At 39.5% G+C, this 18,471-nt stretch overlaps 4 protein-coding genes across 7 annotated transcripts; 2 read left to right on the forward strand and 2 right to left on the reverse strand.

Moving 5' to 3' along the window:
* Nucleotides 1–10: 10 nt before the first annotated feature.
* Nucleotides 11–2,628, reverse strand: LOC133726514 (WAT1-related protein At3g28050-like). Its single transcript, XM_062154071.1, has 7 exons — nt 2,209–2,628; nt 2,060–2,125; nt 1,850–1,963; nt 1,223–1,454; nt 972–1,130; nt 728–879; nt 11–623 (listed from the first exon to the last, which is right to left on the reverse strand). Exons 1-7 carry the CDS (start codon nt 2,397–2,399, stop codon nt 467–469), a joined length of 1,071 nt encoding a protein of 356 aa, XP_062010055.1. The 5' UTR covers nt 2,400–2,628; the 3' UTR covers nt 11–466.
* Nucleotides 2,629–3,497: 869 nt separating this feature from the next.
* Nucleotides 3,498–5,320, forward strand: LOC133726513 (uncharacterized). Its single transcript, XM_062154070.1, has 2 exons — nt 3,498–3,727; nt 4,257–5,320. Exons 1-2 carry the CDS (start codon nt 3,679–3,681, stop codon nt 5,279–5,281), a joined length of 1,074 nt encoding a protein of 357 aa, XP_062010054.1. The 5' UTR covers nt 3,498–3,678; the 3' UTR covers nt 5,282–5,320.
* On the forward strand, nt 4,816–7,399 carry LOC133726517 (uncharacterized). The gene is made up of 3 exons (XM_062154076.1): nt 4,816–6,432; nt 6,530–6,580; nt 6,958–7,399. Exons 1-2 carry the CDS (start codon nt 5,700–5,702, stop codon nt 6,577–6,579), a joined length of 783 nt encoding a protein of 260 aa, XP_062010060.1. The 5' UTR covers nt 4,816–5,699; the 3' UTR covers nt 6,580; nt 6,958–7,399.
* Nucleotides 7,400–12,750: 5,351 nt separating this feature from the next.
* On the reverse strand, nt 12,751–14,840 carry LOC133726516 (WAT1-related protein At5g40240-like). 4 transcript variants are annotated; one of them, XM_062154073.1, is made up of 7 exons: nt 14,605–14,840; nt 14,440–14,502; nt 14,242–14,355; nt 13,834–14,032; nt 13,316–13,477; nt 13,078–13,229; nt 12,751–12,966 (listed from the first exon to the last, which is right to left on the reverse strand). In XM_062154073.1, the coding sequence occupies exons 1-7, from the start codon at nt 14,793–14,795 to the stop codon at nt 12,807–12,809; spliced, it is 1,041 nt and encodes a 346-aa protein (XP_062010057.1). In that variant the 5' UTR covers nt 14,796–14,840; the 3' UTR covers nt 12,751–12,806. The 4 variants fall into 4 exon arrangements, with proteins under 4 accessions (XP_062010057.1, XP_062010056.1, XP_062010059.1 ...); XM_062154072.1 differs by having other exon boundaries at nt 14,440–14,505; XM_062154075.1 differs by having other exon boundaries at nt 14,686–14,831.
* Nucleotides 14,841–18,471: the final 3,631 nt, after the last annotated feature.

Consider the following 18,471-nt stretch of genomic DNA (forward strand, 5'->3'; position numbering starts at 1 on the left):
GGAACGACAGTGAGCATAAAAATAATGGTTCAATACGTTTGCAAAATCCCATAAAAATCATACAATCTCTTAGTGTTTATCATGAATATCAAAGATACACAACTGTTTTTCTCAGCAAATAATGTATTTCAATCTACTATAGACATCTTATGTACATAGTGTAGGGCATGCAGGTAGTTTCCAAGATGCATGCTGGTATTTAGTCTTGTATAGGACACCCTTCACCAAGGATACCGTTTCAAAATCCTCAAGTTAAAAGTGGTTGGATAAATGAGGCTTTAACTTCTTCACCTGAGACAATACTGCTTTTACAGTGTATTGGTTGAATCTTGAGAGGCATGCATTTTGATCGCTTGAGCCATTGCAATGATGCTATTATCCGACCAAAAACAATCATATTCAACATTTCTAGTGAACAAATAGGTGTTGATCACCTTGTATATACATACTGCTACAAATGTTTGGTCTAGACATTCTCGGTTTTATAGGTTTGCAATAAAGGGGCCTTGTTGCTAGATGGTGACTCCAGGCTATTAGCTCCGGAGTCTTCACCAGCGTCTTCTTTAGCTTTTCCCCATAGTACCGTATAAAACCCAATCGATATTATCGATGCTCCAAGTAGGCTGCAAAATGCAGAAAAGAAACCCAACAAGCACATTAAATATTTAATCTAGAATGTACAGATTTTAAACAGAGATTTTAGGAGTGGTTAGTTTCCATATCAAACCTTCCCAGGCAAAGTGTATCACCAAGGAACGTAACGCCCATGACAACAGCAATGGCAATTGACAATGGCTTGAACATTGTCACATACACAGGCCCCTTCACGCGCAAGGTCCATGTGTGAACAGAATTGTTCAATAATGAGCTTAGTAATCCCTAGACATTAGAGAAAAGCCATCTTAAGACACAGTAAGTAGGTATAGCCTATGTATAACATCGTAACAGCCAGTGCTCTGTTAGTTTCTTACTGAGCACAGGATGGAGACCAATGCCATATCTGGTCTCAACCTCCAAGCATTTGGATTTTTTTCTGTAATCAAACCAACAACTGCAGCTACGATGCTGACGATAACATTGTAGAAGAAGATCACAGTTAATTCATTTGGATACTCTTTCATAATTCGTGCCTGTAGAAAAATTACCACTTTGGAATTAAAGCTCACATTATCTGGCAATAGGTGAAAGATACCACAGTCAGTTTTGAGTACAAGTAATTTACCTGAACAATGTACCAAAGTGTCACCAATATATACTCAGCTGTTATTAGAAGGCCTCCAATGATCCAGTCTGAGTTTGAAGCTGTTGAGTTTAGCATCAGAGATTGTGTTTGACTAGTGAGGGAAATTCGGGGGCCCTTATAGAAAGTCACCACAAATGCACCTGCAAGTGAAACTATAGTACCCAAGATTTTAGCTTGACTGCTTCTACTTTTCAAAGCTACACTTTCCATCCTGAAAGAAGAGAAAACAATGGAAATTACTCCTAAATTCATCCAAAAAAGAATTGATCCCCTAGACAAATGGATTTTACTCGGGCAAAATTTGGTGTTCCGTGGTCAAAAATTAGTGTTACCACAAGCTAGAGGCCTAGAAGTACCAACAATTATTTCTCAAGTTGAGCCCTGCCTACTCTTCAGTCTTCAGCACCGAAAAAGGTAGGGAAAGTACAAGAACTAACAATTATTGGATTCCTTCCCCCCTGTTGTCACAATTCAGAAGTAACCGTCTGGCCCCTCAACTTTTTAAGAAAGCAAACTGTGATAATTAGGCCATTGGATTTTTATCACTTGGAGGGCATAATGGTAAATTAGACTGGGTTGAAAGATGGAAAGACTCAAAGACAAGACCTGAAAATAATGGCAAGAATGAAAGTGAAAGCTGGCACAAGGTTGCTGATAGCAGAAGCAAGCGTTGGAGAGCTGTAACTGATTCCTGTAAACCCCATTATCTGAGATGAACTCCTGATCATCATCAAGAACACCACTTTAATTAGTACCAAAACCACAAATAATTCTACAAATTTGACATATGAGTTGGTTTTGATGAGAATCTTGTACCCAATTAGCCCAAGAAGAAGAATTTTGCTCATGATGGAAAAGTTGAGAGGAGGAAGCCTCCTTGATCTGCAAAGCAAAATAGAGATGCATGTTAACAAAGTTGAAGCCTTTGGGTTTGAAATTGTTAAATGAAAGACAAAGATACAGACCTGTGGGAAATGAAGGGAGCTGGAAGAAGAGCAAGAGCAGCTATGGAATAAGAGTAGACAATAAAGACATGGTAGCTCATCCCTCTCATGGTTGCAGCTTTGAACAGTGTGTTCAATCCCACGTTGGTGGACTCCATAGTCACCATGGCTGTAAATGGAAGCACATCTCTGTAACAAGACCTTCCTGCCATCTCTCTCTCTCTTTCTATCTTCCTCTCTCCTCTCCTCTCTCTCTCTCTCTCTCTCTCTCTCTCTCTCACACACACTCAAAGACAACACCAGTCACTCAGAGACAGAGAATAATGGGAAAGTTAAATGGGGTTTCTGAGATAACAAAGCAGCATTATAATGGCTTAGGGGTGGAATGTAGCTAGCTAGGTGGTGAGGGGATAGCTTGACAACGATGGGAGGATGAGAAGTGTAATGTGGTCTTACGATTGGACAATTGGGTTTTGTCTTTCTTCTTTTTACAGAATTTAAAGATGCAACAAAAAGCAAGTGTATGCGGCTCTTTGATTGGGGGGTAGTTTGGGGTACAAGCAATTTATGAGTTTTCATGATTATGTGTTATTAATGGAGTCCTACATCATTCATTAGTTTTGAATAGTGATGATAATTACACAGTTAAATTAGACTATTGGATTTTGATTTTACTTTGTACTTTGTAAATTTTTTATATTTTTAAGCGAATATGCGTATGTAAATTTAAGGTTATATGTAGGAGACTTATATTTAGATATCAGATATCACTATGTGATATTACTCTTTATAATGTTACCAATGATAGATAAAATTATTGTTTTTTACTCAAAAAAAAGAAGAAGAAGTCCTGCATCATAGTAATATGTTAGTAATATCATATTAGTAGGTGTGAAAAGGATCTTTGATATAATAACTTAGGATGTGAATCTCAATTTTAGGGGATACGCAAGTTGAATTATAATATGTTTGCTTAAAATCCTTCAATAATGCGTGGTGTGTCCTTTCTTACTTGCGTTTGTATGGTCCGTTCAAGACCATCTCAATTAAATAATGAGAAAAATTCAGGTACGGTCCCCAAACTATTCTGCCAAGGCCAAAATGATACCCGAACTCTCAAAAGTATCAATGTGATACCCAAAGTCTTATATTGGAATCAACGTGATACTTCCGTCAAAAATATCTAACATCTCCGTTTGTTTAGAGACGTGGCAAGCACGTGGGCCCCAAAGAAAAGGGCATAATGGACTTTTTACGTAATAGTTAACCCTAATCGAACAAAACCACATTTCGCTCCCATTTCCGTCATTTTCGATACTTCTCTCTCCTCAGTCTTCTGAAATTGATCCAAAACATACCCAATCCCTCCCAAAATCAAGATTTGACCTTTATCTCCAAAAGATTCGAAAAGTGAGAATTCCACAGTAACAGTCTGATCAAAGCAGGTCACGGACTTGATTCTGGAATCTACGACAGTGGAGGATCACTATCATGGCGAAGATGTGGGGGATATTTAGGGAGTATGGACCACCAGGCGAAAGTGAGTCCTCCAATCTATATCTTCTGTTCTATATTCGTATCCTATGTAAACGCACTTTGTCCAAAAGTTGAAAACGAGTTTGTCTCTCTTCTGGGTTTCACTGATGAACATATTAAAATGGGTTTCATTGTGCTACTTTAATAAAGAAAAGAGAAGAAAGCTTCCACCGATGAACTCATCTCCATATTAAAATGGGTTTCATTGTGCTACTTTAATAAAGAAAAGAGAAGAAAGCAAATTGATTTGTCTGTTATGAGTTTTTAAACATTGCTTTGGACTGTAGTTGAATCATCATTGAACATAAACTGGGGTTTTTAAATGTTGAAATCCCCATCTGTTTTCCAGAAAATTAAATCTTGAATATTTTAAGTTATCTAAAATTTGAGTTGAAGGCACATGAAATTGCATCTCCATAGTCTGTTTTGTTGCGTGATGAAGTCATCCTTGAACATGTAACTGATGATTGAACAATGGGTTTCGAAAACTGAAGATAGGTGCTGACTTTTGTTCTTGTTTTTTTTTCTTCCAGTTCCAGAAAACTTGTATACAATGGAGATTTTTCATGGTGGTTATTTTGACAAGAAGTTGGATGGCACATGGAAGTACAAGGTTCCCAAGTTTAACAAGTTGGGGGGGAAGATATACCTTGATGGTCTAGATCCTGATTTGATCTCATGGGTGGAGATGAATAATATTGCTCATGCATTGGGGTACAGGGAGAAGCCAATCTCTTACCACTTCAAGATACCTCGAACACCACCCAATGAAGGATTCATACAGATCAAGAGTGATGGAGATGCCATAGAGATGGTGAAGATGATACCATTGAAGAAGAGGCAGATAACTGTGTACATTACAGGTGGGGGTCCTAGGAAAAAAGAAGAAGCATATGCTGAGTTTGCATTGCCACCCGATGAAGATTTTGTCAATCCTTTGAACAATCAGACTTTAAGAGATAAGGAAAGGGTTTTTTTTGAAGCAAACTTGATGGCTAGCCAGTTATATAGTGAACGATATGGAGTAAATGCAGTTGGTGGCTCAGCTAGAGTAAATGCAGAAGTAGAGGCAGAAATTATTGATCTTGCAAATGATAGTGGTTCTGCTGGCAATATTGTGGGTGAGGATAGGAGTGGAGTAAATGTGGAAGGTGGACCAAGTCAGTCCACTTTTGCTGGTTTATCTGATATTGTACCAGACATCATGGGTTCACAAGCATGTGTCGGCCAAGGTGAGGTGGGGCAGGGTGGTAATACAGCAACAAGACATGGGCATATGGGTAACTTGCAGCCCCCTAAAGCTAAACCTAGAAGGGTGAAACACACTGCTAAAAGATTGTGGCCTACATCTGCCAGGAATGCTTTGAACAAAAAACTAGAGGATATAGAGAAGAGGGCTAGAGAGGACGGTGAGAAAAGGGAAAGAGAGGAGTTTGAGAGAGCTGAGAGAGAGGCTGCCGAATTCAGAGAGAGTCAAGCTTCTGCTGCAGTTAGTGTTGAAGAAGTTGAGCAAAGGGAAAGAGAAAAAGCAGAAAAAAAAAGAAAGGGAGGCTGCTGAGCAGAAGGCAAGGGAAGAAGCAAAGCTAAGAGAAAGGGAGGCTTCTGAGAAGAGAGCAACAGATGCATTGGCTGTGAGGCAACAGTTGGCTGCTGAATTAGAGAAGAGGCAAGCAGAGAAGCAAAAATCTAAGGCTGTTGGGAAGCAAACATCTAAGGCTGCACAAAACAAGGGGAAGGAGCCCATTCATCATAAGGCTAAGTTAAACAGAAAGGGGAAGAAGCCTAGAGAGCCAAGATATAACACAAGGCATAAAGGGCAGAAGAAGTTTGAAGCACAAGTTGAGGAGGATGAGGATAGCAGTGATGGGTCTGACTTCTATGTTGATTCAGACTATGATATTGAGAATGATGAGTGTGATGATGTTCAATTTGAAGAAAATGTCACAGAGCCGAGAGTTGTACCAGAGTATGAAGAGATGGGTTTCACTGGCTACTGTTCTGAAGAAGCTGTAGATTCAGATGACTTGCAGAGCTTGAGTGGGAGTGAATCAGAAGAGGATGAAGATGGGAATCCAATTCCTAAGAGGAGGAAGAAGGGGTTGAGGGTTAGACCTTGGATTAGGTCAGTAGATCTGAAAAATCCAAAGTTCAGGTTAGGTCTTGCATTTCCAAATTCTGCACAATTAAAGGAAGCTGTTAGGGAGTGTGCCATTAGAAACCAACTTGGGTTGTGGTTTGAGAAAAATTCCAAGAAGAAGATAGAGGTCAACTGTCAATGGGACTGTCCTTTTAGGTTGTATGCTAGCACTTCCAAGGGTGAGGGTGATACACTCATAATCAAGACACTGAACAAGAAGCATACCTGCTCTCCAGTTGAAACAAGTCATTTCTTGACTTACAGAAGAATAGCTCAAGAGGTTGCTGAGGATCTTATGGTTGATGAGAATTGGTCCAGGAAAGGGATCCACAATCATATTGAAAAGAAGTACAAGTTAGACGTTGGTGTGCAGACAATCACAAGAGCAAAAAGGGCAGCAAAGAGGATGAATGAAGGACACTATATTGATCAATACAACATGTTAGCTGCATACAGGAAGGAATTGCTTAGGAGCAATCCTGGATCCACAATTGACATAAAGACACAAATGTGGCCAGCAAGGACACAACAAATTGGGTTGTCCTATAACAAAGGCCAAAAAGGCAGCAGCAGTAAGTTGTTTTCATCAACATTCTCTTCTTATTATCATCCAATTCATGTTCACAAGTTATGTTTTGTTATACTAATCCAACCAACTAATTGGAATAGGGAGAAGGAACATCAAGTGGAGCAACTCCAAACAAGAGGCAGAGAAATGAGGTTTGTGTGGTTTGAACTGCTCATGCACATGCCTAGTACTTGGTTGTGTGAATTAGGTGTTTTTGTTGACTGAAATGTTGCAATGGTTGACTGAAATTGGTATATGTGTCAACTGGTATTGAAATTGGTTGGTTGTGTTGGCTGTGTGAAATTGGTATTAAAATTGGTTGGTTCTGTTGGTTGTAATTGGTTGTGTTGGTTGTGTGAAATTGGTATTAAAATTGGTTGGTTCTGTTGGTTGTGTCAAATTGGTTGGTTGTAATTGGTTGTGTGCAAAAGCTACTGTGCTAAAGTCAACTGAACTTGCAGCATTGTTGGTTGTGTTGTTGAAATGAGGCAAAGTAAGTAATTTGGTCCTTTCTTTCATTCATTTGTAGGTCAACAGAGCAGCTGCACCAAAGGGGTCTACTAACGTCAAGGACCAAGTTATCAAGTCTAGGAAAACATGGAAGAAAATCAAGCAAACTGTGGAGAGTACTTCGGGTCCCAATGTTGGTGCCTCAACATCACAATCAAATCAGCAGCCTCCCACTCAAAGTAGCCAGAATCCGGCAGCTGGGAGTGCTCAATGGAAAGCATCAGAGCCTATGCAACCAAGCCAAGCTTCATCTGAATATGCAGGATTTTAATCCAATTTGAACTATTGGTTTTTGTTATTGCTTAACGCTTACATTTTGCTAAACTATCAGTCAACATTAAGCACTTGTTGCTTATGCATTTTGCTGGACAAATTATGTATGAGTCATTTGTCAATGGATGATTCAATTCTTATGATCTTTTTCATATTAAAGTGATTGATTGAATTAGCTTTTATGTTCATATTTGTTGTTGCTTGTTCAATTTGAATTTATGTATACTGATCTTGATGGACATGGAAATAGATGGTGAATTGAGTTTGTTATAATGGTCAACATCGAGTCAAATTAGGTATAGTCATTTTGCTTCAATTTGGAGGCAAAACGGTTAAGGAACAGCAAAAAAATGGAGGGAAGAGGCGTGGGACCGGTCAAATAGGGAGGCAAAGGTACGGTTGACCGAACTGAGGGTTGTTTCTGGTATTTGCCCTTTTCTTTGGGGCCCACGTGCTTGCCACGTCACTAAACAAACGGAGATGTTAGAGATTTTTGACGGAAGTATCACGTTGATTCCAATATAAGACTTTGGGTATCACATTGATACTTTTGAGAGTTCGGGTATCATTTTGGCCTTGGCAGAATAGTTTGGGGACCGTACCTGAATTTTTCTCTTAAATAATTAATGAAAGTGGAAGACACATTTGTCGTCGGTGTTTATTTCATTTTATAATTTTTATGGGAGGTTTTTCCGATGATTTTTATCCATCGTCAATTGTTTATTTTATGAGTGGTTTTACCAGCGATTCGTCGGGCAAAGATTTGTTTATTTATAGTGTTTATGAAAGACTTTTTTTTTTTTTTCCCTTATGAAAACCTTCTACCGATGACTTTTTCCTTGAAAACAGTGTATCCCATTTGAGACTTTTGAAAAACATATTCATACTTTTGGAATTATGGCTACATTTAGGCATCTGTTTTTTTCTTCTTCATCGAGAGCACATGGTATCGTGCCTGACCACCAAAAATAAATTGAGATTTAACTACAATCACCGTTAGTAAGACTCGAACCCAGGTGTGAGTTACCTCTCCTGGATGCTCTTGCAAACTCGACCACCTATAAAGATTTATTTATTTATTTATTGACATAGCTCAAAGGCTTTCTAGGCCCTAGACATCAAACATTTGTTTTGGGGATCTGGGCTCAAACTTTAGTTTCCACATTTTTATATATGTATGACTTTTTAATGGTTTCCAAACTTCGTACTCTGAACTTTCGATAAAAAAAAAAAAATTAGTGTTAAATATTCATGATATTGGGTCTCACAAGGTCGTAAATCATAACAACTTCCTTATAAGTTATAACTCACACAACAAAATGTCAATAAAAAAAAATTGCAGATTTCCTTATAAAGGGTGTGTTATACTATCCATTTGACATAGATCTAGAAGAGAATATCACAAATGGTCACTCAAGTATTAGTGTATTACTCATTCAACACTTTGATAACTAACTTTTTAAATATATCATTTTGATCACTCAACTATAACTTTGTCAATCACTTTAGTTGCTTTACTAAATCATCTGTCAAAATCTCAATTAGATAGAAGATATTCTTGCAATATGCAATTTTAGAGGGTAATTTAGTCAAAATCTCACTTTGAGAAGTGACTAATCAATCTAGTTCAGACTTCTCAGTTTTTCACACTAGTTGGACGAAAATATCCTTGATGTTGTGGCAAAAAAGATTTATTTTTAACGAAAAAATAACAGAGTGAGTAAAGTGAATAATGTTAACGTTAGTGATCCGTGGGATCTCTAGTTAGCTTTAGAGAGAGAGAAAGAGCGACACAAGATGTATAGTGGTTCGTTTCCCACCTTAGCGAGAAACTACGTCCACTTGAATGCTTAACTATATGTGTTTGGGCCTTGCGGCCCAAGTGGATTACAAAGTGTGTAATGGAATGGAATCTAAGTGTGAGGAGGGGTCCCTTTTATAGGTAAGGGAACCCCTCCCAATTACATTTTCTTAGATGTAGGATGCAATCAACACTATTCTAGTGCATAAAGCCTAGTTGTGAGGGCATGTTGGCAAGGCCGGAAAGGTGGCTTCCCGGAGACGGCTTTGCCACTTCCGGATACCGTAGCGTAGCTTGAACATAGGGCTACAAGATGTAAGTAGCGGTTGGGCCTCACCATGGCTTGTGGGTGTCCCAAAGAGGGTGTTAATTATGCTTGGTGAGATAGCAAACTAGCCTTGCTAGTAGAGGTATCTACAAATAACACAGTTAAATTTAAGTGATCAAAGTAATATATTTAAAAAGTGAATAATCAAAGTATCGAACATGTGAGGAGATACGCTAATATGTTGAGATTAGAAGGAAAAAAAACCCTAGGAAAGATTTTCTCTCTCACCCTAGCTCTCTACGGCGCCCTCGCCTCCTCTTCTCCTAGTTTTCTTCTCTACATCTCTCACCCTCAACCCTCACTCAACCATATGGCCTCCATTGATGCTATCACCGTTAGCTGTGCTGCCTCCCTTGCACTTGCACTCCTGATCTGGGGAGAATTGGTGGCGGCCATGTTCGTTAGTCTTCCAAATCTTTTCTGATTGGGAAGCCTCTGACCCACCGACCGGTCAACCCTGCGGCCTTCAAGGCTCACTTCCTTCATGCCTGGATGGATGTCACTCTGGTGATGTTGAAAAAGAAGTCGGGCAAGCTACTTGGGAGTAGGAACAAGAATCATAGCCCTGGCAAGAAGCCGAATGTCGCTACTTTGTGACTCTCTTACCTTGCAGTTACTGGTACTGATCCTAACCCTAGCGACAAGGGCAAGGGAAAGCTTTAGGCTTTTCCAGGTTTTCCTTGCCTAATACTAGAAGTTGAGTCTTCTACTACTTTCATCTTAGTTTCTCTAGTTGTACACCAATTGAGGTTTCTAGGCGGCTAGGTTACTACTTCATGGGAAGTTGGTAGGGAGGATTTTGTTTCTTGTTGTTAGGCCCAATAAGTTAGCGAATGTGTTAGCAGTGAGGGTCACATGTCCTTTGCTTGATTGCTTATACCATTTATGACTCTGGTGTAAGACAACATTTGATGTACGTGCATTCTGACTATGAATAAATGAATGAAATTATCTATTTTCCTCAAAAAAAGTATCGAACATGTGAAAGTTGAGTAGTCATTTATGATATCTACTATAGATCTAGCTAAATTCAAGTCCCTCCAAAAACACATTTTCGTTTGAAACTCCTCAACTGCAAAGTCTATTGGTGGGCTTCGATTTGCTAGATATAAATAGTGCTAACACAACAATATGTTGGGCAGATTTCGTTCTCTCTCTTTCGATTTCGTTCTCTCTCTTTCGATGTCATTAGGCAGACGTCAATATATCTTACCTTAACGAGGAGATATGATGGCAATGGGCCAATGGTATTATCTTTCTCCATCTTTCTCTCTACAATTATGGTTTCCAATTAGTTGGTACAATGGTACTCGTATGGAGATTGCTGTGCTGGTAACTTCTACTTACATCAACCTCTTTTATACCTCTTGGGGTCCGTGTTCTAGAGATGGCATGCTGTTCCGGCTGCTTTCCTCTTTTGCTGCTATATTATTGGTTGGAGAAGATCAGTTGCTCTTGGGTTTTTCTTTTTGGGAGGCCTTAGTAGTTTTCAATTCAGTTTCTTAAGATTAAAACTTTTATCATTCAAAACTTGTAGCATTGTATTCTTTTCTATTGGGAGAGGTTTTGGTTTTGGTCCCTTTTTTTAATAATATAAAATGAAGGGACGGGCGGAGAGTTTCCGGGTGTAGCGGTCCTCTCCTTTTACGAGGAGGGTAGGGACTTCACGCAATGATCGCTAATAATTAAGAGATTGATATCGTCTAATCCTCTATTTAAAAAAAAAAGTGAAGGATTTGGTCGCTTCAATGCCGAATTTGATGGACAAGTGGGCAACATTGTCAAGACCGAATTTTATGTCGAAAATAAAGTTGAAAGGTTTCTGAAGTTACTCAAGATATTGTCATCGGCTGAACCAGTTTTTGTTGTTTTCGTTGTCAAGAAGGCAGCTGTTTTTGCTTCTTTTTCTTTTTATTTTTATTATTATTTTTTTCTATTCAAAATATCTTTGGTTGATATTTTGTATCATGGATTAGAAGCGTTTGTGGTATTTTGATTTTATTGAATACATTTTTTTTTTTTTTATGGTAATAGGTCAGCCCTTTCATTAATATTCAGCAAGCAGTACAAAAACGAAACACCCCTATGGGGTCGACAGAAAGAATCGTTCCTTAGAACCTCATGAACCCTATTCTAGCAGAATAAAATCCTAGAAATCCCTAGTACACCCACCTTTTGGTAAATTCACGCACTTTTATTCTAACAAAAACCTAGAAACCTCGAAGCTTACATAAAATGGTTCCAACTAAGGCACTGGTTTTTGCGACCCAAACAAAAATTAAACGGTACTATGGGCCATAGAGACCCACAACATCCAATCCCCTAACAAGAGGGTAATCCAGCCCCAATCCCTAGCAGACAGAGTCCAAGCCAGAAGTTGTAGGACCCAGCCCACCCACTTCCAGCCATACCACAAACCCTCCAAACAGCCCCAGGCCCAGCTGGCCCAATAGGGCGAAATTGCTAAGGGAACCCCAAGCACTCCATCACAGCCGTCCAAGCTGCCGCCGCCACCCCCGTGGCTCGCCACCCTAAAGGGATCAGATTCCGAACAGAAACCATCGCCGCCTCCAGCCAAATTACCACCTCCACCATCGAAGACCTGATACTCCGCCATCTGGAAGCAAAGGCAGCTCACTGCTCCACTACCAACGTCGGAAGGCAACGAGAAACTGGAGCAGAAGACGAAGCCAGCAGCTCGCCTAGATTCCTCATTTGGATGCACACAGCCCTGCCACCAAGCCTTACCACCTCCAACAGAATCAAGTTGGCCGCCGCTTTGGCCGCTACCACCACCATCAATCGACGGATCAAGACCAAATCCATCATCAGTGTCAACGGGACCATCGAACCAGATCTGATGGTGATCAAGGGTTGATCCCTCATCACCACCAAACCAGATCGCACCACCTTCACTCGGCTCCGATCGAGACAGCCGGTCGACCCACCAAGCAAAGTCATCAAGATCGACATCACTCTCGTCACCAAGACTCGAGCCTACCACAGGAACATCGTCACCAAAAGCAACGAAGGAGAGAAGAAACAGCCAGAGAATGGCCATGGCCTCTATTGGCAAGCAATAAAGGAAGTCGGAGAAGCCGCCGCCGTAAAGGAGAGGTTTCTCAACCCTAGCAGAGAGACGGCTAGGTCAAGTCTAGTCTGGGAATCATATATGTTGGTTGTGGTGATCTTATTGAATACATTTTTTGTTTGCATTTAAAAAATAATAATAATAATAATAAAAAGGTACTCAAGGCCTTCAGTCTGAGCACGTAACTCAAGTTTGTTCTGCCATGAAACCATTCAGGTGCTCATACAGGTTGTAGTTTGGACTTACTGTTTCTGGTAAGGAAGATTTTGGGCTTGTTTATGTTTTGGATGTAATTTGTTCTTTAAAATAACCTTACACCTTGTTGCTGAATCAAATCTAATGAACATTTATATCTACACATAATGTTACATACTTTCAAGTTTCAACTTTGTAGGTTTCCAATAATGGTGCCTTACCACCATGTAACCCTCTCAAGCTATCAAAGCCATAGTCTTGATCTTTCATTTCTTCTTCCTTTGCCTGTCCCCATATTACCCCATAAAACCCTATGCATATCATTACAGCTCCAACAACACTGCAAATTTAGGTATCAACATTAATTGCAGCTTCTTTTCTTCTTATATAGTTGATTAGATTCTTGAAAAAAAGAAGTAATAACACTAAGGAGAGAGCGAGCTAGCAATACCTGCCGAGAAAGAGATTATCACCGAGGAATATGACACTGGATGCAGCAGCAATGACAATTGACATTGGGCTGAAGATTGATACATACACAGGACCTTTCAAGTTTAGGCTCCATGTCTTAACAAGGGTGCTCAAGGCTGAACTAAAGAGCCCCTATAATCCATAATTAATTCCACATTACCATTAGCTAGAAGCATCATCAATGTGTATGATAGTCCTCAATCGGATTAGTTTCTTACCGAGTATATAATGGCAGCCAATGCTACCCCAGGCCTTAGTCTCCAGGCACTTAACTTTGTTTCAGCTATTAGTACACACACTGGTGCTGATATAATTGTTCCAAACAAGTTGTATAACAGTGCCAAAACTAGCTCAGCCGGGTATGTCTTCATGATATGTGTCTGTAACAACATGCTACAGAATTCATGACCAATATGACTGGAACCAGTTTGAAATCATTTAAGGAATACAACATTTTACCTGGTTTTCTGCTTTGGTTAATGTAGTTCTACTTTTGATAATCAAGGTCCAGAAGTTTAGTCACACTTGCTATCAACTTCAATCGATCAAAATGATAGATATGATCTGGGATGAACGTCAGTAGGTTGTAATTGAACACTACTCTTACCTCAAAATCCAGGATCGTTTCGTCTCTTCATGTGATGGATATGACAAACTGAAGTTGATCGCGAGCTGAACTAAAGTACGAGACCTTGATTGCCAAAAGTTCATGTATTACTAGGCTTGTGGAAATTACCTGAAGGATTGACCAGGTAGAGAACAGAAGGTACCCAACAGTAAGTAATATGCCACTTTTTACCCAATCCTTTTCTGATGTATTGGATAGAACTGTTGGGCCTCTATAGAGAACCACCACTAGAGCACCTGATATTGACACTAAAGTACCCATGACTTTGGCTTGGGTGCTGATGCTTCTCACACTCAGCCTTTCCATTCTTTTATTGGTGCATCCACAACAAACAAATGCACACTCAATTACATTAGAAGTTGCTTTACACAAGGAGAAACAAAAATTAATGCACAAAATATCTATGTCTTAATCAATCAAAGAATACAAAACTAGGCTAATTTAGCAGCGCTCTGGTCCAGGTTGATTCTATGGTCCAGGTTCACAAAAATTAGGAGAAAAACAAGTGGTATTCACCTGAAGATGACGGCAAGTATGAATGTAAAAGCCGGAGAGAGGTTGCTCATAGCTGAAGCAAGAGTTGGTGAACCGTAATCTATACCTTTATATGCACATAAATTTGCCACAAACCTGCTTGATCAAACATATGCAATCACTTTTAACTTTAAGAAGAACAGGGTACTTAGCTTCGTGTTCAAGTAATAGTTTTCGTACCCGATCAATCCAAGTAGGAAAGCTTTAACGAGAAGAGAGAGCTTGAATGGAGGAAGCCTTGTTCTGCTGCATATAAAATATGTAAATAAGAAAATAGATTGGGGCGAATATGTCAGGTTGCGGTGAAATATTAACAGAGTAAGAGTAAAATATATGGATTAGCACCTGGGAAAAATGAAAGGAAGAGGGAGAAGAAGAACAGTGGCAAGTGCATAAGAGTAGACAATGAAGACATAGTTACTCAACCCTTTTGAGGTTGCTGACTTGAATAAGATGTTTAAGCCAACATTGGTGCTCTCCACTGTAACCATGGCTGTAAAGGGCAACACATCTCTGTAACAGGACCTCCCTGCCATCTCTCTCTCTCTCTCTCTCTCTCTCTCTTAAATTTCTTAAGGAAGACTTTTTCTTAATTATTAGAAGACTTCAAGGAAGTATTTTTATAAATGGTTGGTGGACCAATATATCTTGCTTTCCCTAATGTTGATAACTTCCTATCATCCTACGTCAGCCAAGCTCTCTCTTTCCTTGAGGCTTACCTCTACGGCTTTATGTGGTTTGGACCTTTGTCAAGGAAACTATGGACTTTTGGAGCTTGTTAAGCCAAATATTGCATATCTTAGCAACTTGCTAGAGACAGAAGGGAAATAATTCAGTTTATTACATGACTTTGGATTTTATTAACCATAGACATTTTTGCCTTTCTGATCAATCTTTAATCAGCTAGTATTGATCAATAATCTTTAATCAGCTAGTATTGATCAATAATCTTCGATCAGCTCTATATATGATCGAGGAAAATTATATAATACATACCAGTATCTCATACACACATTTATAAATGTGACAACAAATTTGTTGTCAGAGTAGTAATATTGAGTCCTATTTTGTGTAATCTTAGTTCTAATAATAGTAATTACACCACCTACGACCTTGTTACAAGTTTTTGAACAAATTTGTTGTCAATGTTGTAATTTTTGTTTAATTATATGTAAATAGTGTAAATGAATATGATAACTTTGTTATTAATGTTGTAATTTTAATTCAAATAATTGTAATTTTTGTTCAAATAGATGTAAAATGAGTGTATGATAAACATCACAATACCATAGTTTGTCTCCGATGTTACATATTCCCAACTTTGTAGCTTTCCAACAAAGGTGTCTTACCGATGGGTAACCCTTCAAAGCTATCAAAGCCACAGTCTTCACTCATTTCTTCTTAGTACTGCAAAAAACCCTATGGATAGCATTACAGCTCCAAGCCTCCAACAACATGCAAAAGTTGGGATATGAATAGTGTTAAACACAAAATAGTAGATCAGTTTCTTCTTTCTTCTTGAAGTTGATTATGATCTTGTTGATTAAGAAACTTTTGAAAAAGTAATGACATAACATGGAGAGAACATGCATCACCAAGAAAAATGACACCGGCCGGAAGCAGCATGCAATGGCAATTGATGACAATGGCTTGAAGCTCGATACATAGACAGGACCCTGAAGAGAACTATGGTGTTGAGGGATGAACCAAAGGCTTCTTCCTAGACAAAAATAGAGTAAGGTTGACAATCAGTAGACTCGAACAAACTTAAGCTATTGCATGGGGAATGAACCAACAATATATGCCAAGCTAGCACACATATTCGATAATAGGTATTACATACTGCCACTAGTGTCTCACTGAGTATAAAATGGTAATTAAGCAATGGTATACGTACCAGGCCTCACTATCCTGCAGGCACTCAGCTCTTTTCAGTTTTTATTCTAAGAAACATACGGGCGCTGATATAATTGTCCCACACCTGTATACGTCGTCTTCATGATTTGTGTCTGCAACATGCTAGCTAGAGAAATTCAACACTAGTATTTTCTATATATGTATAATTGAGTTTGAAAAATAGGCAGGTTGAAAGGACCTGGCTGAGAACTGAGTACGTACTCATCCGTCGTTAAATGTTTATCCTTTTTTATTTTACCAGAACACTGTTGGTCAACAAAGATGTCTCTTTATAGTTTATAGCTTATGAGAGGCTTTGCCAATAAGTTATGCACGTCTCCTTTTATTTTAGATTTTTTTTTATGAAAGACTCCTACTGACGACTTGTTCTCCGGCAAACACCAATGTGGGACTTTTGAAAAACATCGAAATTTATGGTTACGTGTAGGCATCAAACATCTGTTTTGGAATTTTGGGTCAAACTTTAGTTTTCACATTTTCTATGTAGGGTCCTTGACCAAAAGCCCCAAAATGAGCAAAAATTATCCCACTTACCCCAACAACAGATTTTTATTCCCACTAACCCATTTTAAAGAGAAATGACTATTGTGCCCTCAATCTAATTATTGAATTACATTTTATGCCTCTCCTCTCTCTTCCCCGATCTCTGCCTCAGATCTCTCTCTCTCTCTTCTGTCTCTTTCCCCGATCTCCACCTCCGGTCTTTCTCTCTCTCTGATCTCTAACTCCGGCGCGGCGTCGAAACAGGATTTAGGTCGAGGAGATGAGCAGGACCGGTCCACGTCGTCGGAAGTCCGGTGGTGGACTAGTGGTTGTCGTCGAAACACGGGCAGAAGCACAACATCTCTCACCGGAAGATTCCGATTCCGATTTCAGATGGTTTCGCCTTCGACAGCCAAAGATCGAAAACGGCGCCGCCTCGAATCGACTGACATCATCAACGTCGATTATCCTCCAGTGCTCGACGCAGGTTGTGGCAGAGAAGAAAGATGATTGGGTGCCCAAAGCATCTTCCTCGAGCATTCCTTCGTCTGAAACTCCTTCAGAGTCGCCGGCGATGTTCTCTGACGCACCAAGTCCGACGCCGGCAGGTTTGTCGCCTGAGGGTGCTCTGGTCTTGGGTGCCCAGAGCATTCTCTGGGTGCCCAAATCTTTTTTTTTTTTTTTTGTAAACTATGGGAAGAAATCCGAGAAGGAAAGGAAAAAAAAAAAAAGAAAAAAAAGTTGTATTGGGGGCAAATCAAAATGGTGCTACTTCTGTTTTGCAACAGAAGGCCCGAAAGGAAAGAAAACAGGAAAAATAATATTCTATTGCTCCCCAATAGACGTCTATTGGGGGGCAATAGACGTCTATTGGGGGGCAATAGACGTTTTGAATTGATGTAATCTCCTTGTTTTTTTTCTGTAATCAAAGTTTTATTTGTCTAAATTTAGGGAGATTAGTTTCCATTCTGGCAACTGAAAGTCCTATTGGGGGGCAATAAGCTTCTATTGGGGGGCAATACATGGCTGATAGTCGTCTATTGGAGGGTAATAAACGTCTATTAGGGGGGCAATAGACGTCTATTGGGGGGCAATAGAGGTCTATTGCCCATCTATTAGGGGGCAATAGATGTCTATTGGGGGCAAAAAAACTTTCCGGTGAGATTTTCAGCAAATTCCGGTGGGCGGCAGTAGGTGACCGGAATCCGGCGAAAGTTTGCCGGAATCCGGCGGCCGGTGACCGGATTCCGGCGAAAGTTGGCCGGATTCCGGCGGCGGTGACGGGCTCCGGCGAAGTCTCCCATGGTTTCTCTCTCTAAGTAACAAAGGGGTGAGGGTAAAATGGTATTAAAAAAAAATCTTAATGGGGTATTAGGGAAGACTCCCTTAGAGTGTATTGGGTAAGAGAGAATTAAAAAAACTTAATGGGGTAAGTGGGAAAAAAATCCCTAGAAATTGGGTAAATGGACAAAATCCCTTCTATGTATATGATTCTTTAGGATTCAAATTTGCTCACCGCTATTCCTTAGGTGGTAATACCACCACTCAATAAAAAGCTGTCATGTGTGATAATCCATAATCATGGGCTAACTATGGTTAACTTAATGGATTATTAGAAAAGAAAAAAAAGAATTTAATAATAATAAAACTAATATACATTAATATTCATTAAATAAACAAATCCTAAATCCTTTCGTCTTCTAATTACTCTAATTTTTTCTTTTTCTCCAGTTCACTGCTATATTCGTCCTCTACCATCAATCCATCACTTATCATCATCGTCTTCTTTATTTTTTTTTTCTCTGGTTCGCT

Source organism: Rosa rugosa, chromosome 1 (genome assembly GCF_958449725.1).
Source record: "Rosa rugosa chromosome 1, drRosRugo1.1, whole genome shotgun sequence".
NCBI classification, from domain to species: Eukaryota; Viridiplantae; Streptophyta; class Magnoliopsida; order Rosales; family Rosaceae; genus Rosa; species Rosa rugosa.